Source organism: Lycorma delicatula, chromosome 2 (genome assembly GCF_047948215.1).
Source record: "Lycorma delicatula isolate Av1 chromosome 2, ASM4794821v1, whole genome shotgun sequence".
In the NCBI taxonomy this organism is placed as follows: domain Eukaryota; kingdom Metazoa; phylum Arthropoda; class Insecta; order Hemiptera; family Fulgoridae; genus Lycorma; species Lycorma delicatula.
In genome coordinates, this window is record NC_134456.1 from 40,533,695 (window position 1) to 40,553,915 (window position 20,221).

At 30.8% G+C, this 20,221-nt stretch overlaps 1 protein-coding gene across 12 annotated transcripts in view; it reads left to right on the plus strand.

The window, feature by feature from the left end:
• Positions 1–3,234: 3,234 nt before the first annotated feature.
• The window catches only part of LOC142318748 (prolyl endopeptidase FAP-like), a 77,685-nt gene continuing 60,698 nt past the window's right edge, over positions 3,235–20,221 (plus strand). For 6 of the 12 annotated variants that reach the window (XM_075355166.1, XM_075355167.1, XM_075355168.1 and 3 more), the window contains exons 1-3: positions 3,235–3,561; positions 7,328–7,513; positions 11,517–11,719. In XM_075355166.1, the coding sequence (XP_075211281.1) occupies positions 7,500–7,513; positions 11,517–11,719 (217 nt within the window). In that variant the 5' untranslated portion in view covers positions 3,235–3,561; positions 7,328–7,499. Of the gene's footprint in view, positions 3,562–7,327; positions 7,514–11,516; positions 11,720–18,665; positions 18,799–20,221 lie in introns of all 12 variants that reach the window. The other 6 variants (XM_075355165.1, XM_075355164.1, XM_075355172.1 and 3 more) reach the window with 2 other exon arrangements.

The following is a 20,221-nucleotide window of genomic DNA, read 5'->3' on the forward strand; positions in this document are numbered from 1 at the left end:
TTTTCTCTGATGGTGTGAGAAGGTTGAAGCTCAAAGTAAGAGAGGGACTGGGTTCTTCCATCCCTCTCTAATGTTTCATTATTTGCTTCACCTCTGTAACACCTTGGGGAAAAAGTTCTTAAGCAATTTCATTAACATCCATCTATTTACCACAAAAATAAAATAGCTTACCATAACTTATAATGTCCACTGTCTCCTTCAAAATAAGAAGATCCTGGAAGAAAATTACTCCGACTAATATTCAACATTTTATGACATATCGCACTTATACTGCCCATATTCGTCAGACATAGGACCGACCAATCTACTTTCACAATCACTGAAAGTGCCTATTAATATTGACCCGCCTCTCAGCTGTCTTATGTTCTTGAACCAGTTACTACCTTATTGATCGGGAAAGTCGAGAGCTTATGAAGGGAGCCTTCCTGATTGTTCCAGAGAACAACGAATCAAATATTTTTGTATTTTAGGTCTGATGCTTTGCTCTTCTGTTCCACAGGACTTTTATCCTCGTCAGGCAAAGCTGACCGAGGTCTTTTCACTAGACAAATATTTGTGGTTTTTTCAGATGAACCACCAACCATAGTAGAATTAATTTGTGAAATTTTCGTCCCACGAGTACTGGCGATATAACAGACTAATCCAGCAGAGCGCACGCATACTGAAGCTAGAGCTAAATACAACTGGGTTTGCCCAGGTGCCCAAAGGACATCGTCTGGGATTCACTACATAGAGCCATTCACCCACCAGCACGATAGTTTCCATCTTGGGTTATGGCCGAATATTTTGTGTCCTTGTTGGAGATTCTCTCAGGTAGTGTCAGCTTGGAGAATGGAGTACCTCAAGGAAGTGCATTAAGTGCCAGCTTATTTTTTACAGTCATCAACAATATTACTATGTGTGTGCAAGTACCTGTTTCATTTTCTTTATTTGTTGATGATTTTGCTATATACGAGGTGCTACCCAAAATTTCGGGGAATTTTACCATAAAAATAAAATAGCTTACCATAACTTATAATGTCCATTGTCTCCTTCAAAGTAATCCCCTTGGGCATTGATACAGTGATCCCTGCGTTTTTCCCATGATTCCATGCATCCCTCTGGAAGTCAGCAGGTGTAAGTGTTGAAAGCACGTTCTGCGTTTCTTCCTGAATCTCCTCAATTGTATTAAAACGACGGCCTTTCAATTGGAATTTTATTTTCGGAAAGAGAAAAAAGTCGCACGGGGCACGGTCAGGCGAATAGGGTGGGTGGGGAAAATCACTATCGTCTTTTTGGATCCAAGAAATTCCGAATGGCTAGTTATGTATGCGCGGGCGTGTTGTCATGGTGCAGAACCCAGAACCCAGCTGTTGTTACCCCACAGATATGAACGTTTGCGGCCTAATGCTTTCACGTAACCGCTTCAAAACTTCACAATAGAAGATCCCATTGACAGTTTGACCTAGAGGAACAATTTCCTTATGGATAATACTTTGATGTGGAAAGAAACAATCATCATGGACTTCACGTTGCTGCGAACTTGGGGTGCTTTTTTTTGCTGCGGTGAACTTGGCGACTTCCACTACGACGATTGCTGCTTAGTTTCAGAGTCCCGTACACCCATGTCTCATCACCGGTTATGATGTTGGAGATAAAGTTAGAGTCATCTCTTGCTGAATTTTTCAATTCACTACAGACAGCTAAGCGATTTTGTTTCTGGTCGCTGTTCAACAGTGTCGGTATGAATTTTTCAGCAATGCGTCTTATGTTCAAATTGTCCGACAAGAAGCGTTGCACGGACCCATATGATCCACGGATCCATATGTTGCACAAACATCATGGATTGTTTGTCTACGATCTGCTACAATAGTCTCTCGCACTTTGGCGATGTTTTCCGGTGTTGCGCTTGTTGATGCTCATCGTCATCGACTGTCGTTCGTCCATCTTTGAATTGTTTGTACCACAACAAAGTTTTACTTTTACTCATAGCATTGCCACCAAATACTTCCACAAGCATGCTATGGGTTTCTGCACCAGCTTTATTAAGCATGAAGCAAAATTTGATGCAGGTTCTTTGCTCTTTAAAATCTGCCATTTAGAACTTCGTCGAAGCAGTAAAACACAACGTTACACAACCGCACGAAAGTCAACAATGCAGCCCCTCACTGTCACAGCTGTTCGAACACTGATTCACAAAGAGTACTGTTAGCCACATCTAGCGGCATCAGGTCGTACCAGCAGTTTCGCGCGCGAAATTCAAATTCTCCGAACGTTTGGGTAGCACCTCGTATATTGCGTCCCGTTCAACAGCTACGCCTACTACAGAACACTGTATCTTGCTTTGAAGGTTGGTCCAAGGTTACTGGCTTCACATTTTCACCCGAGAAAACAAAATGTGTAGTCTTTTCTCACCAAGTTGAAGATGACTGGATTGCCACAGTAGACAACAAACTTTGTTATATCAAAGATACTGTGTTACCATGGGATTCCTCCCACAGGAAAATTCACAGTGAGGAAGTGGTCCTCTGCTGATTGCAGGTAGGACATATGACAGCCACTCATGGGTACCTGGTGTCATTGGCAAATGCACCACAATGCATAAGATGCGACTGCTGTCTGTGCGCTACATCCTTGTGGACTGTATGTGTTATGTGGCCTTTGTCGTAAATTTAAGTTGCCCAGGAAAATTCGTCAAATTTTGGGCAATGACAAGGAGGTTCTAAGCCGGGTGTTGTTATTTCTGTGACGGATTAGTTTAGTGCATAGAATTTAATATAATTTTTATTAGTTTTTAAATTTGTTTTTTTTTAGTGTTCTGTTATCCGAAAAGGGGCCTATCCACTCTTATCAAATCTTGTTGAATTTTATTTGTTTTATTTAAATTTTATATCTTTTTTTGTTTGTTTTTATTCTTTGTTTCATTTTAAATTTATTTCACTTGTTGTTATTTAGACTGGACTTTATTTGTAAGTTTATTGTGGTATTTTTTTCTTTTTGTTATTAGGTGTAAGTTTTGGTTTTTGTTTTAAATATTGTAGTTTTAACTTTTAACTGCATGATGATACTTTAGTTGTACCACTTGTTTAAGATTTTTTTTGCTCAGCGACATTGTGGCATAATTTTACAACCAGTTGTTCTACTACGTAGTTCTAGTTCTTTTGAATCAATTGTGACCGACCCGGCTAGCGTATGAACCACTCGTTGTGAGAACGATTATTTTATATTCTATGCGTTTGAGGTTATGGTGTTCTGTCTTAAGTTTCGTGTTCTGCTTGTATTTTATTACGTTTTTGCGGCGGTTTTTTGTACTTGTTCAAGTAAAAAAATATAAAAAAAGTAGGTAAATAAATATAATTAGTTATATATATTATTTTTTATGTAATTATTTGGTACGAATGTGAAGGTACTATATCAGTACCGGTGTTCCTTGTTTATTCATCTGATGAAGTTGGTTATGCAGGAAAATATAATCACATTTTAGAAGTTGACTTAACACCCACTCCTTTTTAACCAGTTCCCCTTACATGGAAGATCTTCAGTGTCAGATGTATTAGCTTGGGATGAAGCTAATCATGAAATGTAAGTAGGCAATTCATTTAATATTTATTTACTTATATATATATATATATAAAATTTTCAAGAAAAATTTGACAAAAGTTTAACTACATAATTGATTTTAAAATAAAAATAAGTTCAGAATTACTGAAATATTTTCTGCATATTTTAGAAACTAATAAAATACTATGAGTAGAAAGTTATTGTTAATATCTGTAATAAACGGCCATAATAATAAAGTTAACTACTACTCATATAAAGGTATAATATAAGTTCAAATAAAAGTGTTAGCCAATACCCACGGAAGAATTCGTTGCAAGTAAATATAGAAGTAATCTTTTTGCGATTTGGTTGTGGAAGGGTTGTTAAAATCAGGTACAACGTACCCCAAGTTTTAGAAGTGTTTAAGAGGAAATTTGATTCCTTCTCTCAAGAATTTGTTGTAGTAACAGGTAGTTATAATGATATTGAAGATAATTTTTATTTACTTATATATATCTAAAATTTTCAAGAAGAATTTGAATATATAAATTTAAGTATATAATTAATTGGTTATAAAATAAAAATATGTTAAGAATTACTGAAATAGTTTCTACATATTTCATGTTTAGAAACTAATAAAATAACTTTTAATTAATGATCTAAAACATTTACTAAGTGAGCTTATCCATGAAATATTATTATAATGGATTTGCAATAATGTTGACAATATTATTTATTCATCAAAATAATAATTAATATTAATAATCTTTAATATTCATGTACATTAATCGTTTATGTACTGAAGCCATTTCATTTCTTAAGTAGATCTTCAGAATTTGAGGAAACAGATTAAATCTGTCTCATGTAATGAGAGAGTAGGTAATGTAAGAATAAGTCAAGAGGATACTTTACAAAGTTCTCTTTTTACAAGAAAAACTAGAAATGGCTGAACTTATATTACAAGCCTTATATTAAGCCTGTAACATAGACTCCCTTTGGAGCCCATTATAACATCTCATTTCAACAAGTTTTACGTTAGTTTGTTATTGCAAATTTATACAAATGGTAGGATATCAATCTACATTAGAAATAGTATCAGTTTCAATGCAGTTAACAACTCTGTGAATCAATATTATACCAATAAAAATGTTAAGGCAGCTTGTGTCTCTGTGTCTAGCCAGAGGAAAAATTTTGGATTTTTTTTTGGGTTAATCCAGATCTCCAGGAGGTGATACGGAATCACTTTTAAACAATTTAGATTGTATTCTTCTTAAGCAGTAACATTAATAAATTTGTAGGTGTAGAAGATAAAAAACATAGTAATCATAGCCGTAGAACTAACTACAGAATATATTATGTATGTAACTGATTCATCAAGGTCAAAAAGTAGATGTAAACTGAGAAAAATGTTAAGAAATTATATAATGTAAAAGTCAAAATTAGGAGTATAAAAATAGACCAGTTATTGTTAACCGAGATAAAATTTTTAGTGCTAATAATACTAATACAAAAGGATGTATACTTTTCTCAATAACTAAAGAAAACAGTTTGATGTATCATGACCAGTCTAAAAGGTGAAACAAGGTGTTTCCTACAAAACGGTTATAACAGGTTCATAACCGTACATATCAGCAGCCTCCATATCTATTTACAAAAAGAAAAGTCTCCTCCAGATTAGCAATGAACTAAAGGTCCTTTTTGAGCCATCATATTATGTCCGGTTGGGTTTCTTAATGACCTGTTAATATCAAACCAACCAGTTATTTCAGATTTAACATTTTCACTTATATTCTGAGGACACCTCTCAGCCACCGTACTCTTCCATTTTTTAACCATAGGTATGGTTATCTGTTACTTAATTTTGTCATTTTCCAGATTGGTTATAGTGTACAGATCATTAGCGTATGAATAAGTACATCATCATATGCTGCAAATAGCAACTAAATAACAAATGTAGTATTGCTGATGACTAATGTTTTCAGGGAGTCTGATGTGCTAAACTCTATTCTAAGTCTCAACAGGACTTAAGAACTGGTGATAGATAGTATAGTAAGTGATGCGACATGAATTATGAATTACTCTCAAAAATAACATTGCCATTTTCTAGAATAACAAGAATCCTTGTCAGGATTACAAAGGAAAGTAGTTAGTGAAGTGATTTCATTTTGTATTAGTTTTTAACTAAGTCAAATGTAATAGTGTTGTTTATCAGTATTCCAAGTCCGCCATAATGCAAGTGACATTCCAACTTGTAAGTGACACCTTCACAGCCCTTATTCACCACAGTGACTTGGTTTGTAATGAACATTATTATGATCATAGAAACTCTAGTGCCTCTTGACTAGTGCCTCTTGTACCTCATATGTGAGCACACCTATACGGTGTGCTCACATATGAAACTAGGGTAAGTAGTGAGAAGCACAATTTAATGTTCACTTTCTGTTGTGATATGTATTGTATACATTGCTTCAATTCTGTAGAGGATTGTTTTATATAATTTCATAATAATTTTATTTCTGACTTCTTTTGAAAACAGCTTTAATTTGCAATTTTATTTTATTCACGCAAACATTATTTCGCTAAATTTATTCAGTATAAGATATTGTATTTTGTGTTGTCTATACCATTAAAAATAGCTTCACAATATTTAAAATTCATTCACTTTTTCAAGAATTTTTCTGTATAATTCTAGGCTAACTATTTTTCTTGAGATAGATGAATGATATTTTGATTGTCAATATTTCATCTGTTAAAAATTGAAAATATACATTTTTCTTAATTTTCTGTCATCTAATCAGTAAGTCATTTACAAAAGATTTTTACTTCCAGTGTTAATATTCATGTTTTAAATATAATTTTTACTACACTGTCAAAAACGTTTTAAATTGCCAGTAAGGTTTTATCCCCTTGCTGAATTCTTGTGTTTATGTCAAAATTTTTTGGCATTTCCTTTATTTTGACATTACATTTTGGATTTTTTTCTACATATTGTAATAAATCTGATTAATTTTTTTATTTATTAACCATGTCCTTAGACAGATATGCTTTCACTCTTATTTTGATGAGGAAGATGAGATAAGTGAAATGTTAGGTTCCTAAAAAGTTTCATAGTTTTGTAAAAATGTTTCACTATTTTTACACTCATTGTCTTTGCAGCAACTTCAAGTTTGTAAACACTAAGCCTTTTCTTTCCAAATAATTTGTTTTCTAAATAATATATTTTTGACTGTTATTACTATTGTATGAGAAAGTTCTGTGAATTATGTTTTTATAGGTGTTTTGAATGTTTAAGTATGATTTGTATTGTTAGATATTGTACTTATTAATATTAGATTTTCTATACAGATCATTTCAATTAAAAGATAATTTGCAAAATTTAGTTTTGTTTTTAACTACAATGCCTATATTTTTGTTCATGGTGTCTTTGGTGTGCACCCAATCTGTTCAAGATAGAGTTTAGTGCTGTCACTGAAGTTCAGTTTGTATTCTCCTGCATTACTGTGTTTGTCAATGTGTGTTTAATAAGTGTTTTGGATGATGTTATATATTTTGTTTGTTATTTTGAAAGTGACACAGTAACCCATATTTCATGAAAATGTTGGCAGTTTTGTATGACTACAAAATGTAAATTTCACATATATCATTTACTTATAATCATTACAACTAATGTAAAGGTGTTATTAATGCAAAATGATGCTTTATTAAAATAAATATTGATTCATCGTTTTAAAAATGTATTTATAACAAATACTCTGGGTAATCAATGTTAATTCATTAACATTATTTTTATTATCTTTTTTTTTTACAGTTTGGTAAAAAAATAATAACATGGGAAAATAATGATGAAATGAAAGAAATTCTAGAGGAAGTAACATTAACATTAACAGGAGTTCACCATTCCTGTAGCAGATGGGTTTGAAGCAGTTGTCAAACTGTTGCTGCCACTAAACATTGACACATCTGGACAAACAGAATATCCAATGTTAATACAGAAGTACGTGATTTCTTTTTTCAAAATAATTATATTCTTGAGTGAATAATATACATCTGTAAATTCACTTTAGTTCTAGAATTTATCCAGTGTTTTCAGTCTGAAGATATTTATTTAATTAAACAATAAATGGTGAATAATTTTAGGCAAATTAAACTAGATGATAGTTACGCTCCCACATTTTATTTTGTTGGTGAAAAATGTTAAGAGTTTTTTCTTTTTACTAATAATGTTAAAATATAAAGTTCATGTGTGTTTATATAAAGTAAAAGCTGGCAGAGTATTGCATTAATTTCTCAGCTATTAATAATCAAATTTAAGATTTAAGAAAAAAAAAATTAAAAAAAATAAAAATAAATAACAAATTTTAAGAGGTGGGGGTTAATTTTTTGAAAAAAGTATTCATATTGATGATAACAAATTTTCTTTAATAAAGTTTTCTCTAAAAAGCCTCTGAAGAAAATTAAAACTGTTGTTCATGATATCCCTCTACCTCTGTAACGTATTTTGAAAAAAAATTAATATGATTGATTATATATAGAAATATTGTATATGGAATTATACAGTACTTCTGTATACAGTAATATGCAGAAATATTTGAGCCAAATTTAAAGAAAATCAGTTAAGGCCAAAAGCAGTGCAACATACATATGTGTCCAGATACATACATACATACACACTAATACATATATATTGTTAGTCTACATGATTAGTGGACCCTAAAACAAAAACAAATTAAAATACCTGATACCCCATTTTGGCGTGATCATACTTTTCCTTTTAATATAGTTGTTGTAGCTGTATTCCTGAGAAAGAAAATTTATATGTATATATATTTTTTTTTTTCTAGGGGAATTAACCCTCCCTACAGGTAGAGACTTAAAGAGATTTAAGATGAAAAAGAAAGGAAAAAAATGTTGAAAGTGCAAAAAATTTAGTTAAAATTCAAATTTCTTTCACTGGCCTATTGATGTGATATTTTATATATATATTATACTCTTTGCGAAAATTTTATAACATGAAAAACACACGTGTACGTTGACTGAAATATGAATATGCCTGATGACATGGCGCATCAATGTCAGTTGGTCACGTAATATATTATATATATATATATTTTTATAAATACAGTATACGGTATTTGTTTTATATGCACACACACACACCCCAATTACCTCTCTTAACTGTGGTAATTGGGTAGGGGTGTTGCTGGCTCGGATAATGGAATCCGTGGGACCTTAAGTTTTGTTCTTGAATTCAGGCAACAAAGCATATTAATATTAATTTGATCGCAGAATAAGCCAAGAATTAAAAACGATTACAACAAATATTATTATTTATTATTTTATTTTACTGTATTTATTATAATAAAATAAATAGTCACTAATCACTCTCATATTGACCGCATAAAGTTAGTTTGATTTTTTTTTATAAAAACGTCAGTCACTTTTTTTTGTCAACCGAGTAACATGATTATTAGCAGCATGAGCACACCAGTTTTGTACTAGTGTTAAGTCAAGGAATTCATTATTCTAAATATTAGAGCACTTTGTGAGAAATACAGTCCCTTCATTGTGGCTAATTTTTCATATTCATCAATCGGTTATCTTTATCACAGGCGATTTCATTAACCTCTTCTGTAACAACTTTTTGTTGTTACACTTGTTACTAGTCTTGCACTTCATTTTCCTTTATATTTCCAGTATATTTTCTAATAAAGCACAAAACTCCTCATTCAGTGGCATAGTTCACAAAATTTTCTGATTGTTAACGTGTTGAATTTCTAGCCATATTTTTGTAAATGATTTATTGATTGTTGTTTGATTGAAATCTGCGATTCTGACAATATGTAAATTGCATCTTTTATGGTTAGTGCCCCTAATGCAGGTGTAACTTAAAGCTGTGATGCTAGAATATGAGATAACATCTTATGTTCATGTTTTTTTTTTGTCAACAGTCATAATTGTTGGATGAGACCCAAATCTGCTGGATGAACAGGCAATGAATCTAATTTTAAATCTTGTAATGCCCTAGGTTTAGCAGCCTTGCCAGTCACAAGAATAGGTACTTTGCCTTCACCACTTGTACTATTGCAGACAAGAACAGTTATTTGCTCTTTACTAATTTTAAAGCCGGAAGCAGAAGCCTCTTCCATTAATGAAAGTTGTTTTCAGTGGCAGCATTCTAAAATTTAATCCTGTCTCATTTGCATTATTTACTTTTTCTGGCTGCAGATTTTCTGACTGAACAAAAGTAGAAAATTTTTTGATAAAATTAGCATTGTCAGTATTGGTAGATAATTTTCCCCCTCATATGACTAATTGTCTTATGTCGTGACGATTTCTAAATCTCTTTAGCCAGCTTTTACTGGCAGAAAATATATCTGGACCATTCAATTTTTGTTAAGTTGAATTGCCTTTTCTTGCAAAATGAGATACTGGTACCCCAATGGTTCTGTGTTACTTGAACCACAAGGAAATGGCATCATCTAAACCATCCTGGACAAGCTTCTTCAGCGTATATCATATATTTAAAAACTTTTCGGAATTTTGAACAGTATTCATTAATTTATTTTTTGTTCCATTTCCAATCACTGACAGTTGTTTCTTTAAAAACTCAAAAGCAATTTTTTTTAATTGATTCTGCAGCATTTAATATTTTAATTGCTTCTAATTTTTTCCATTGACACTACCACCTTTTTACGTTTACTTTTTTTATTAGTAATATCATTGCGCTACAACTAACCATTATAACAATAACCACAAAACAGTACATACAAGTAACCAACACAACACACTACAGCTACTACACTGTATTACAGTACAGCAGATACACACTCACAAAATATAGACCAATCTTTACACATACAATCGATAACAGAAACTAAAGAGAATTTATTGTTTTGCTTTACTACCATGTACTGTAAAAATGTAATACTAGTTACTGTGCAGTAGTAATTACATATGAATAATCATCAGTAATAGGCTATAATAAAATTCATACATGGAGTAAATGGCATCTAGGTTAATTTTTATTTTAGTTCTGCACTACTTCAGAATTTTTGTACTTATGGCTAATTATGGATTTAATGAATAATTTTTAGTACAGTGAAAAGATGCCATGTCTGAGTGAGATTTGAACCTGCAATCACTGAACTTAACCACAGTGGCTGGTCATCTCGGTTAAGAGAGGCCCTAATATGTTTCTATATAAAAATTGAAAACCTTTGTTATCTAGTTTAAAATACTCTCAAATAAAGGAATTGTTAATTTTTTTTTTAAATCATTGCGTTTTATAGAAATAAGTATCTATTTTGTACTGATACTGCATTTGTCCAATTGATGTTACATGTCTTCAGTAGACAGATCCTTGATGGTTTAATTTGAAAAAACAAAGCGAACATTTATTTTGAGTATTTACTTTATGAACCACATTTATGTTATCCACAAGCAAACAAAATGTGATTCTTCAGAATTGCAACTTAAAAGGAAGAACATTTCCATTATGTTTTATGACAGGAATTTTTCTGGATTAATTCATACTACAAGACATTGCAGATAAACTCAGCAATATGTTGTCAAAATTTGCAAATTTGAATCTGTAATTTAAAATTAAATCAAATAGCAAGTAGAACAAGGATTGTCATATTTTATTTTGCTTCTTGACAAACCTGTTATTCAAATGTGTACTGTCTATGAAAGGATTGAGATGTGAATAATTAGGTCACTTTTTCTAAATACCCAGACTTGGTCAAGAGTAATTACGTAACATATTTAAGAATTTTCTTAAAAGATATTTTGAAGATTAAATGATGGATTTTGAAGATTATGAGGAAGAGTTATAGAAGTTCCCAGCAGTGGAAAAGTGGTTTAAGATATTTAAAAAAAATTAAGGAATTTTTTTCTTCACGTTATATTAGTTTTCTGGACATGTATCATATTAGTGCAATTAAATTATTTTTTCATTTTATTTTTATTGGTGAACTAATTTTTGTTATTATCTTCAGGTATGGAGGACCAGACACAAATTTTGTAAGTGAAAGGTTCACAATAGATTGGAACACATATTTAGCTGTAAACCACAGCATAATTATTGGTTATATAGATGCCAGAAATTCTAGTATGCGAGAAGATAAGATTCGTTTTGCAGGTTATAGAAATTTAGGAACTGTTGAAGTTGAGGATACAATTTATGAATTTATGTTACTAAGTATGTATTAAGAATTAAGAAGTTCATTTTAAAATATGTACATTTATTAATTATGTTAAAATTAATTATTGTGTTTTTCTCATTATTTCTATTCAGCAATTTTGCAAAGATATCCAAGCAAATGGAGATGTTGGTTCTTCATAATAAACATCTTTTCTTTCACAAATAATGTAAAAAAAAAACTGTAGAGGTACGTGTTAATATTGTATCTCGATCAATTTTGAATTAGATTATTATGCTGTTCCGCAAAGGTGCATAATACCTTCTAGTTATCAGTTTACATTTCTTCAAAAAATAAAGTTTATGACATGAGCATCGTAAAACACAGTGGTTTTCACTTTTCCTACTGATGAAATTTTTTATACCTTCTTTGCAGTTAGAAATTAATAAAAAAACTTTTGGTACAATTATTGTAGAACCATGGATGTTTTGACCAATCATCTAAAAAGTAATATAGTTCTTTAAGACTTCCTTTAGTGTTTGGAAAAGTGACAATTATACAAAAAGTAGGGAATGCGTAAAAATTATACTTTTAATCTGTGCCTGTTGCTGCTATATTAATATGAGTTTTTTTAGGACTTCTGTGATGAACCAAGTAAATTTGTTTATAAATTTCTCAAATATTTTACAAACATTGTTTATTAAACATGAAAATGATTGTTCTTCCCAAAAATATTCGGTAAATTTTTTTTTGTTAACTAAATGTTAGAAACTTATTTTCAACTTCTCTAGTTAGTTTTTTTATAAAAGATTATGATGATATGGCTCCTCTGTGAATTTAACATGTTTTCTAATTTATTGTCAAAGATTTGTAGAAAATAGAAAGAAAATCTTCTAATTATTAATTTTTTTAAACTTATAGTTTTTACTCAATACAGTAATGAATGATTGTTGCCGAATGGCTTCGATGGCACATAGCATTTAATAACCTTATGGTAGACCTGAAAAGGGCTGTTATTGTCTAATGGTTTATGTAATTTTAATTCATAACCTTGTGGTGGACCTGAAAAGGAGCTGTTGGGTCCAGAAGCTGGTCTCCGACAAAGTTGGGGAGTTGCGACTTGTATATTGAAGTCAGACCAGGCTTCCCCTCAGCAGCAGTTGGGTCCCCACTACAGCGTGGCAGTGGAGGCCCCAGAGTCCCCCAGTGTCAGGTCAGCATCAGTTGTCCTTTGCTGGTGTGGCCAAGGCGGTTCTCCCTGAGCAATCCCACACTGGACCGGCTCCTGTTGCTGAGTCTGCTAGCCAGGACGATACAAGCTGAGCGAGCTGGAGCGGGAAGGTAACCTCTGGTCTCCTTGAGTGTGTCCAGAGGTCTGTGAGTTGTCTAGTTTCATCTATTTTCAGGCTGTCTGGTAGTGTGTGTACCCTCCACCAGTGTCGGGCTTTTTTGGATCTGCTGTTATCACAGTTAGCACTGATTTTAAGATTCGTCATTTCCACTTTTTGCAGTGGTATCAAGGTGATGATTTGTCAACTTGTACCCGCCTCATCGTGGTTGAAAGGTGGCAACGATTCCTGGTCATAGTCCCTGTAATGAGCAAGGGAATACTCCCTAGTCCTGCTTGCATCTTTTCAGAATGGGGGCTGTAATCTGGGGTTTTTGAATCGATCCTGTAGCAGCCAAGAGGTACAAAGAGTGACAGGGGAATACAGAAGGTGCTAGCTGCTCATAGCTCACTGCGGGTAGTAGTCAGACTAGTGGGCTTGCCCAAATTTTGAAGTAGGAGGAATTACAAGAGCAGGGAAACAAAGACCCATGGGGTGTTGTCTATAGAGTACTTGGTCGTAAGTGGAAAAACGACATTCTTCTGTCAGCTCTCTCGACCCAGGATGGAGTTGTTTGACAAAGATTGTGTCCTCGCTCTTCTATAAAAAATATTTATCATTAAATTTAAATTAATTACACCAAAGTTAATTTATTTTTGTTTTCAGGATAAGACACAGAAATTGTAACTTCTACTTGGTGAATATATCATACCTTTTTTCTTGAATTTTTTTATAAATTTTTATCAAAATCTTTTAATAACACAGAAAATTTAATTGCTTTATCTACTAATCCATTACTCAAATTCTTTCCTTTTTTCAGTTTTTCTTTTCTTATATATTATTTAAAATGAAGTTTAACCTTGCATTAGGTGAAATAAATCTCTGTAGCCTGGAGGTAAAGGACACCATCTCCTTTTTTTAAATTTTATAATAGAGCTGCATTTTGAAGTTTTGACATTTGGTTGTACTAATTTCCTTTTTTCATCACCATCTTCCAACATAATGTTTGCTATTAAAATACTTTATTTAGGTATACTTAAATAGATGTAAGTGCTTATTTATTAATTTTTGCTTTATTAAAAAAAAAAATGGACATGTGATATATTTACTTAATATATATTTTTACTTAATATATATTAAATATATATTACTTAATATATATTTTTTTAAATAAATTCTGTCATCATGTCCATTTTACTGCCATCTGTAAAAAAAAAGGCAGTAAATCTGAAGAAAATTACAGTTATTTTGAAAAAATATTTTATTAAATAATACAGTTAATAAAAAATTATAATATAGCAGAAATTTTACAAAATGAATACAATTTTGTTAATAAAACTAATATTCCGAACTAAATCTTTCATTAAAAATAATCACTTCCTGTAGTCTTCATCACTTTCTTCTTCAGGGAAATCATTTACTTCACTGCAGTTACTTATGTTTCGATAAAACAGATAACACTCTGATGGTAAATACTTAAGTAGAATTAACAGGTCTTTGTATTTTAATTGTGATATCCGTTTCAGATCGACTAAAGACATCAAGTACATCAAGTAAACTTGACCTGGTTTTTTCTCAGGTTTTTTCATTAACTGAGAGAAATTCTTCGCCAACATCTCGAATATATAAAATAATTCATCAATATTTTCTTGCTGATCTTAAATGTGAACCAATTATGACAGGATTATTGGCTGTTTATTAAAAACTTTCGTGTAAATAAATGGAAATGTATTACTGTACAGTGATTTAAAATTCTTGAAATCATATAATTCCATTTTGCAAAGATACTTTTTTGAATATCAGCGAAAATTCCCAGGTGTCAGTATCTGTAAAAATTCATTGTTTCATTCTATCAGTGCATAGACATTTACTTCTTCCATAAGCGTTATTGTCTTCTTAACAAGAATTTATGACTCATACACTTTATCTGTGGATGTCAGTGTAAAATATAGATAAAACATATACAAATTTTTGTTCTTGGCATAGCAATTGTCTGCCCATAATACTATTTCTTCAGTTTTTAATTGCTAATGTTTTGTTCAGCCTATCTTAGAATCCAAGAAGATATTTCATTACCACCATGTCATAAATTGTGAAATTAATGTCTGCAACTTCCTGCAGTAGAAACTTTTAGATGTTTGTTAACAGAGGTGTTGTAAACATTTTTGTAAATCAGCTGCCAACACATTTACTGTTCTTTGCATCTTGAGTATCTTTACTGTTTGGTCATACCACTTCTATGGTTCCTTAAGATGCAATTCATAATTATTTTAAATAAATATTTTACCATCTGAAGTTAATTCACCCTTTAATTTTGCTAGATACGAATCACAGGTATCGCAGGTATATGGCTATGTAAAACCACTTTTTTGATACTTTTTCTTTACCTATTTCATTTTCAGCACAGAATTGTTGATAAAATAAATACAACTTAAATCAGGACTTAAAAATGGTTTCTTAGTTTTCAAGTGTGAATAGCTCTATTATTCAGGATAACATTTATGTGTTGAATAACATTTTGAATTATCTCCTCGGGTGTTTCATAGCAGATGTATGCCATTTTCTTTTGTCTATTTCTACAATTCCTCCAGGTTCTTGTTTTTTTAATTGCATTAACTATGTATTAGATATGTTTATTAAAAACATAACTTTACACACCCTTATTTTTACATCATTTATGTTTAAACTATAATGAAAAGAATTTTCTTTTAATTTTGTACATCCGTACCTCTATATCTTTCTTATAGTGTTACTTGAGTGTAGGACGTAATGAACTGTGTTTTTAAATTGTGACACCTTCTTGAAGCCTTAAAAATGTCATTCTGTTGTAATTCAGTAATTGTTTGGTAACAGTTTGTAATACACATATATGGAGGCATAATTTCTTTTGCAGCCACTTTGCCCTTTTTATTTGATTGCTTTCACCAGATAAGTACTTCTGTATGCTAATATTACAAGTCTCTGTTCAATATTTCTCTGTCATTTTTGACCTTGACCTTCAATAATTGTTTTACTTATACCTTTCAAATAGGTTAATGTGTTTCCTTCTCTGAAGTATTTTCAAAGTCACTTAAATACAAGTCTTTTCTAACAAATGTGACTCTGTAACTTAAAATTTTGAGAGCAGTTGGGAGAAGCTAAGGTTTCCTTATGGGCTTGTTCATTTGTAAATAAAGGATATGGTTCATTTACATTAATTTTCTACAGCAATTTTTTAACATGTTTGTTAATTAAAATTAACAATTTCAAAATAAAAATATTGAAAGCCTTCAAAAACAAGAATTAATAAGATCAATACAAGCATTTACAGTAAGATTCTTCCCAAATGCCAGGATAAAATTACCCACATTAAAACAGGAATATATATTATTGTTATTATAACCAGCTGTGACCCACAGTATGGATAATGTGAATGTTATAATGTAATTTCTATAAAAAAATTTCCTCTGATTTCTTTATTTACTAACCAATGATTCTGAGCATATATTTAATATTTTGTTTAAAAGCTAATTTTTCAATTTTATTTATTCAACAATCAATTTCATGATAAGCTGCATATTACTAGCCTTGTAACAGGTCAAAGCTGGAACAGGGGGCCTAATCTTTGGGTGTAAGCCAAAGTACAGTTGTAATTAGCACGTAAAACACCAGGTTGTGCAGTCCAGTGAAACTCTGACATCATCAAAACTACTTAAATTGTTCTAGTGAAAAAATACAAGCATTAGGAAAAATTAGCGCATTTAAGAGTTTCTTTGAACAGCTATTGAAACATTTATGTTAACTGAAGACTAAACCTAAGAGTAGAAAAATGTTACTCACTTTCATCCTGATTTGATGTTACTTCATTTATTTATTATTAACCAGGGCATAACTTTTTCAGCCCATGATATTTCAATTGTTTTATCTTTTTTAACATATTTAAAACACTAATTAAAAACTATTATTTTAACAAAACATATCCCATTCAAGAGAATAAATATTATTATTATTATTATTATTATTATTACTAATAATAATATTAATAATAATAATTAATAAATAATAATAATAGTGAAACGTTTATTTAGAAAAAACTTCTATAAAATTATTAGAATTGTGAATGTTAGAAAGTTTAGGTAGGCACTAATATGAAATGAATACCATTATAGTTGACTTAAAATTAATTACTTTATTTGATATGATTGTAAAATATTTTGAAATACAACAATATTGTATGTTATAAAATTCAATCTTCTATCATATGTCACCTTGTGACTTGTTATAGATACAAATTAGAGGTAGAAACACCATGTGCACATGATGTTATTAGACTAATTGTTCTAAGAGGTATACAATGATATCTACACTTGGTGTTTACCTCAGTAAAATCAGCAAACTCATTTATTGTTCTCAACTGGAAATAGTGTTGTATACCTCTGGAAAGAGTGCCAAAAATACTATATGAACCATTCAAACCCATTTCCAACAAAAATGGCAATGGTGTCCTTTACCTCCAGGCTACAAAGCTGGTAAACCTGGTATTTTTTTGTACATCTGTCATAAATGTACGAGAACCTGCTTTATCCCAAGTATATCTTCTTTTCTGCAATCATTCAACGTAGCGAATCGTAGCGTATTTGAACTTTGGTACATGTTTTGTCGTGATAATTTGAATCCATCAATTATTTATAAGTGATGATATTAATTCTTTCTTCTAGTTCACTATGGATTCAAACTATTTCATGAGATTTTTGTTTATTTTATTTTGTCATACTGAATTGAGGTAGTATGTATCAGGAATTGTTTCACGGAAAAAATGTTGCAAAATGAGATAATAATTAAACTTGCTTATTTTGATAATAATGATGCCCATTTTACAACCATTCCCACTGGTGAACAGATTGATAAGAGTTGAATAGTCACTTTATTTTGGTGGATTTATGAAGAGTGAATCGGAGAAGAGAGAAGTTGTGGAGTGAACCAAGGATGGTTGGTTGGCCTATTAGTTAATTTAGCAATACAGGGTAATGTAGACGTTAAATGGCATAGAGAAGTCAGATGTTAAAACAGATAATTGAGGATGTATTTTGCTAAATTTTCTAAAAAAACAACATGTTTGCTTTTAAAAATCAGTTTTAGTTTGCAGTTTTAAAATCAGCAAGAACAAAACAAAAGAGAGATAAGCATCAAACTAATTGATTAATAACTCCAAAAAAATTATGTAGGCTTGTACATTTACTGATATCCTAATAAAAAAGACAGTTGGAAACACCATTTTACTATTGATTTTCCCTACTAAGCCAGACATGGGAAGTATCTTATTCTTGAGAAAAAAAGATTGTAGCAAAAAAACTGTCTATGCTGTTTTTGTAGTCCTGTCAGGTCACCAACCTACTACATTTATCCTTATGAGATCTAAGAGACCAAGTTTTTTACCTTATAGAATATAGTATACTAATAATATAGTATATTGTGGGGTTTTAAGCTAAATGACAGAGCAAATAATTTCAAAGGCAGTGTCCGAGTTAATAATTGAATTCAGAGATATTCCATTTCCATTTCAGTGATATTTCATTTGATTTAATTGATTGTTGTTTATCCTAGATTATTCTAGATAGAACAACAGAATTGTTTAATATTTCTGTACACAATTAAATTGTATTGTAAAATTCTAACAGTTTTCTTTTCAGTATTTCAGGACGGGCTCGCCCTATTCTGTTTTACCTGACAGTAGTGAAAGTTCCTGGTATGATTCCAAGTACACTTAAATTTACAATTCCTCTCTACAACAATAATCCAGGAGTTGCTATCACTGCAGATTGTTACCACAGGTACTATTTATTTTTGAAAAAAGTTAAGAAATAGATATGTTTACATAAAAATAACTCAATGGGGTAAGTAAAATCAAATGTGGATAAACTTTTTCCTACAGGTCTTTATTTTAGTGAAGGGTAGAAATTAATCATTTCATCGAGCAAAGTAAAAATAAGATCTTTTTGGTTATATTTGAGAGATTCGTTTTTCATATGTAAAAAAAAAACAAATACTGATTTCTTTAAAAACACATTATTCAGATGTCAGCAACTGTTATTAGAAACAATTTAATTTCATAAACATATCTGATTTTTTAAATATTTCCACGTCATCCTCATCACATTGTGACATGGTAGGGTGTGGTGGGGGGTTGCTTATTGTTCCCTAGTTTAACAGATTGCAACATACACATTTTGAAATAAAAGATCAGTATTATAAACTTATATAACATTCTCATTACCCTGAAGTTTCTGGTCCAAATCTGGCTACTGCCTTTTCAGTATATTTTATAATATCTTTGTAGGATACTGAAATAAATAAATATAATATCAGGAAATTTTGTTTTGACTGTGTACTTTTTTATATGATTAATGATTTTAGAAAAATGAAAAAGTGTTTTGGTAATGAAATCATGTCTGGACCTTCTATATAATACATATTCTAGACAATCATTTCCAATTTTTATTTTATTTATTTTTATTTTTTTGAGCTTATTTATAACACTTTTTTTATTCAGCCTTACTAATAGGAAATGATATAGATTAATTCAAATTCATGATCTCTCTTTTTTGTGGGCTGTTCAAAATTTTATTTTCCTAGAATTTCATTTTATGAATATTTATTTAGGTAGAATAGTTACGAAAAGGAATAAATAAGCAAAATAAAATTTCTGTTTTTAATATCATAATATATCATGAAATTGAAATTGACATGTGATTTAATGTTTCTCTTGCAATTTAGTTGTGTTCTTTTCATAAGTGAGGGGATCAAAAAATTACATCATAAAAATAAAGGTGATAAAATAAATTTTTAAGTGAGATCATACTTAAAAAGAAGGCTTTTAAATGAGTGAACTAGAGAATGATTGTTCTGCAAAAAAGAGTATCAATGAATGCCAGGAATCAGAGCAGCCAGTCAATTATCTTTTTTATTAATTTTTGTTTAATGATATACGTAATGGGCATCAAGAAAAAAAGATTTAGTCGTTCTTTAGTTGTCCAGTGATGAGCATGTATATATATACATACACCTTTTTAGAGTAAAAATAAAATGTAAACCATATTTTATGAATAGGAAAAATTTTCAATAAAACTAAAAATGGAAGACAATATTTATCATTAAAAAAAAACTTTTTTAATTTGACAAGCTTTGTTTTCTTATATCTGTGGGCCGATAGTATTTTTGTTTGTCCACATAATTTTTTTTATTTTATTAAATGTG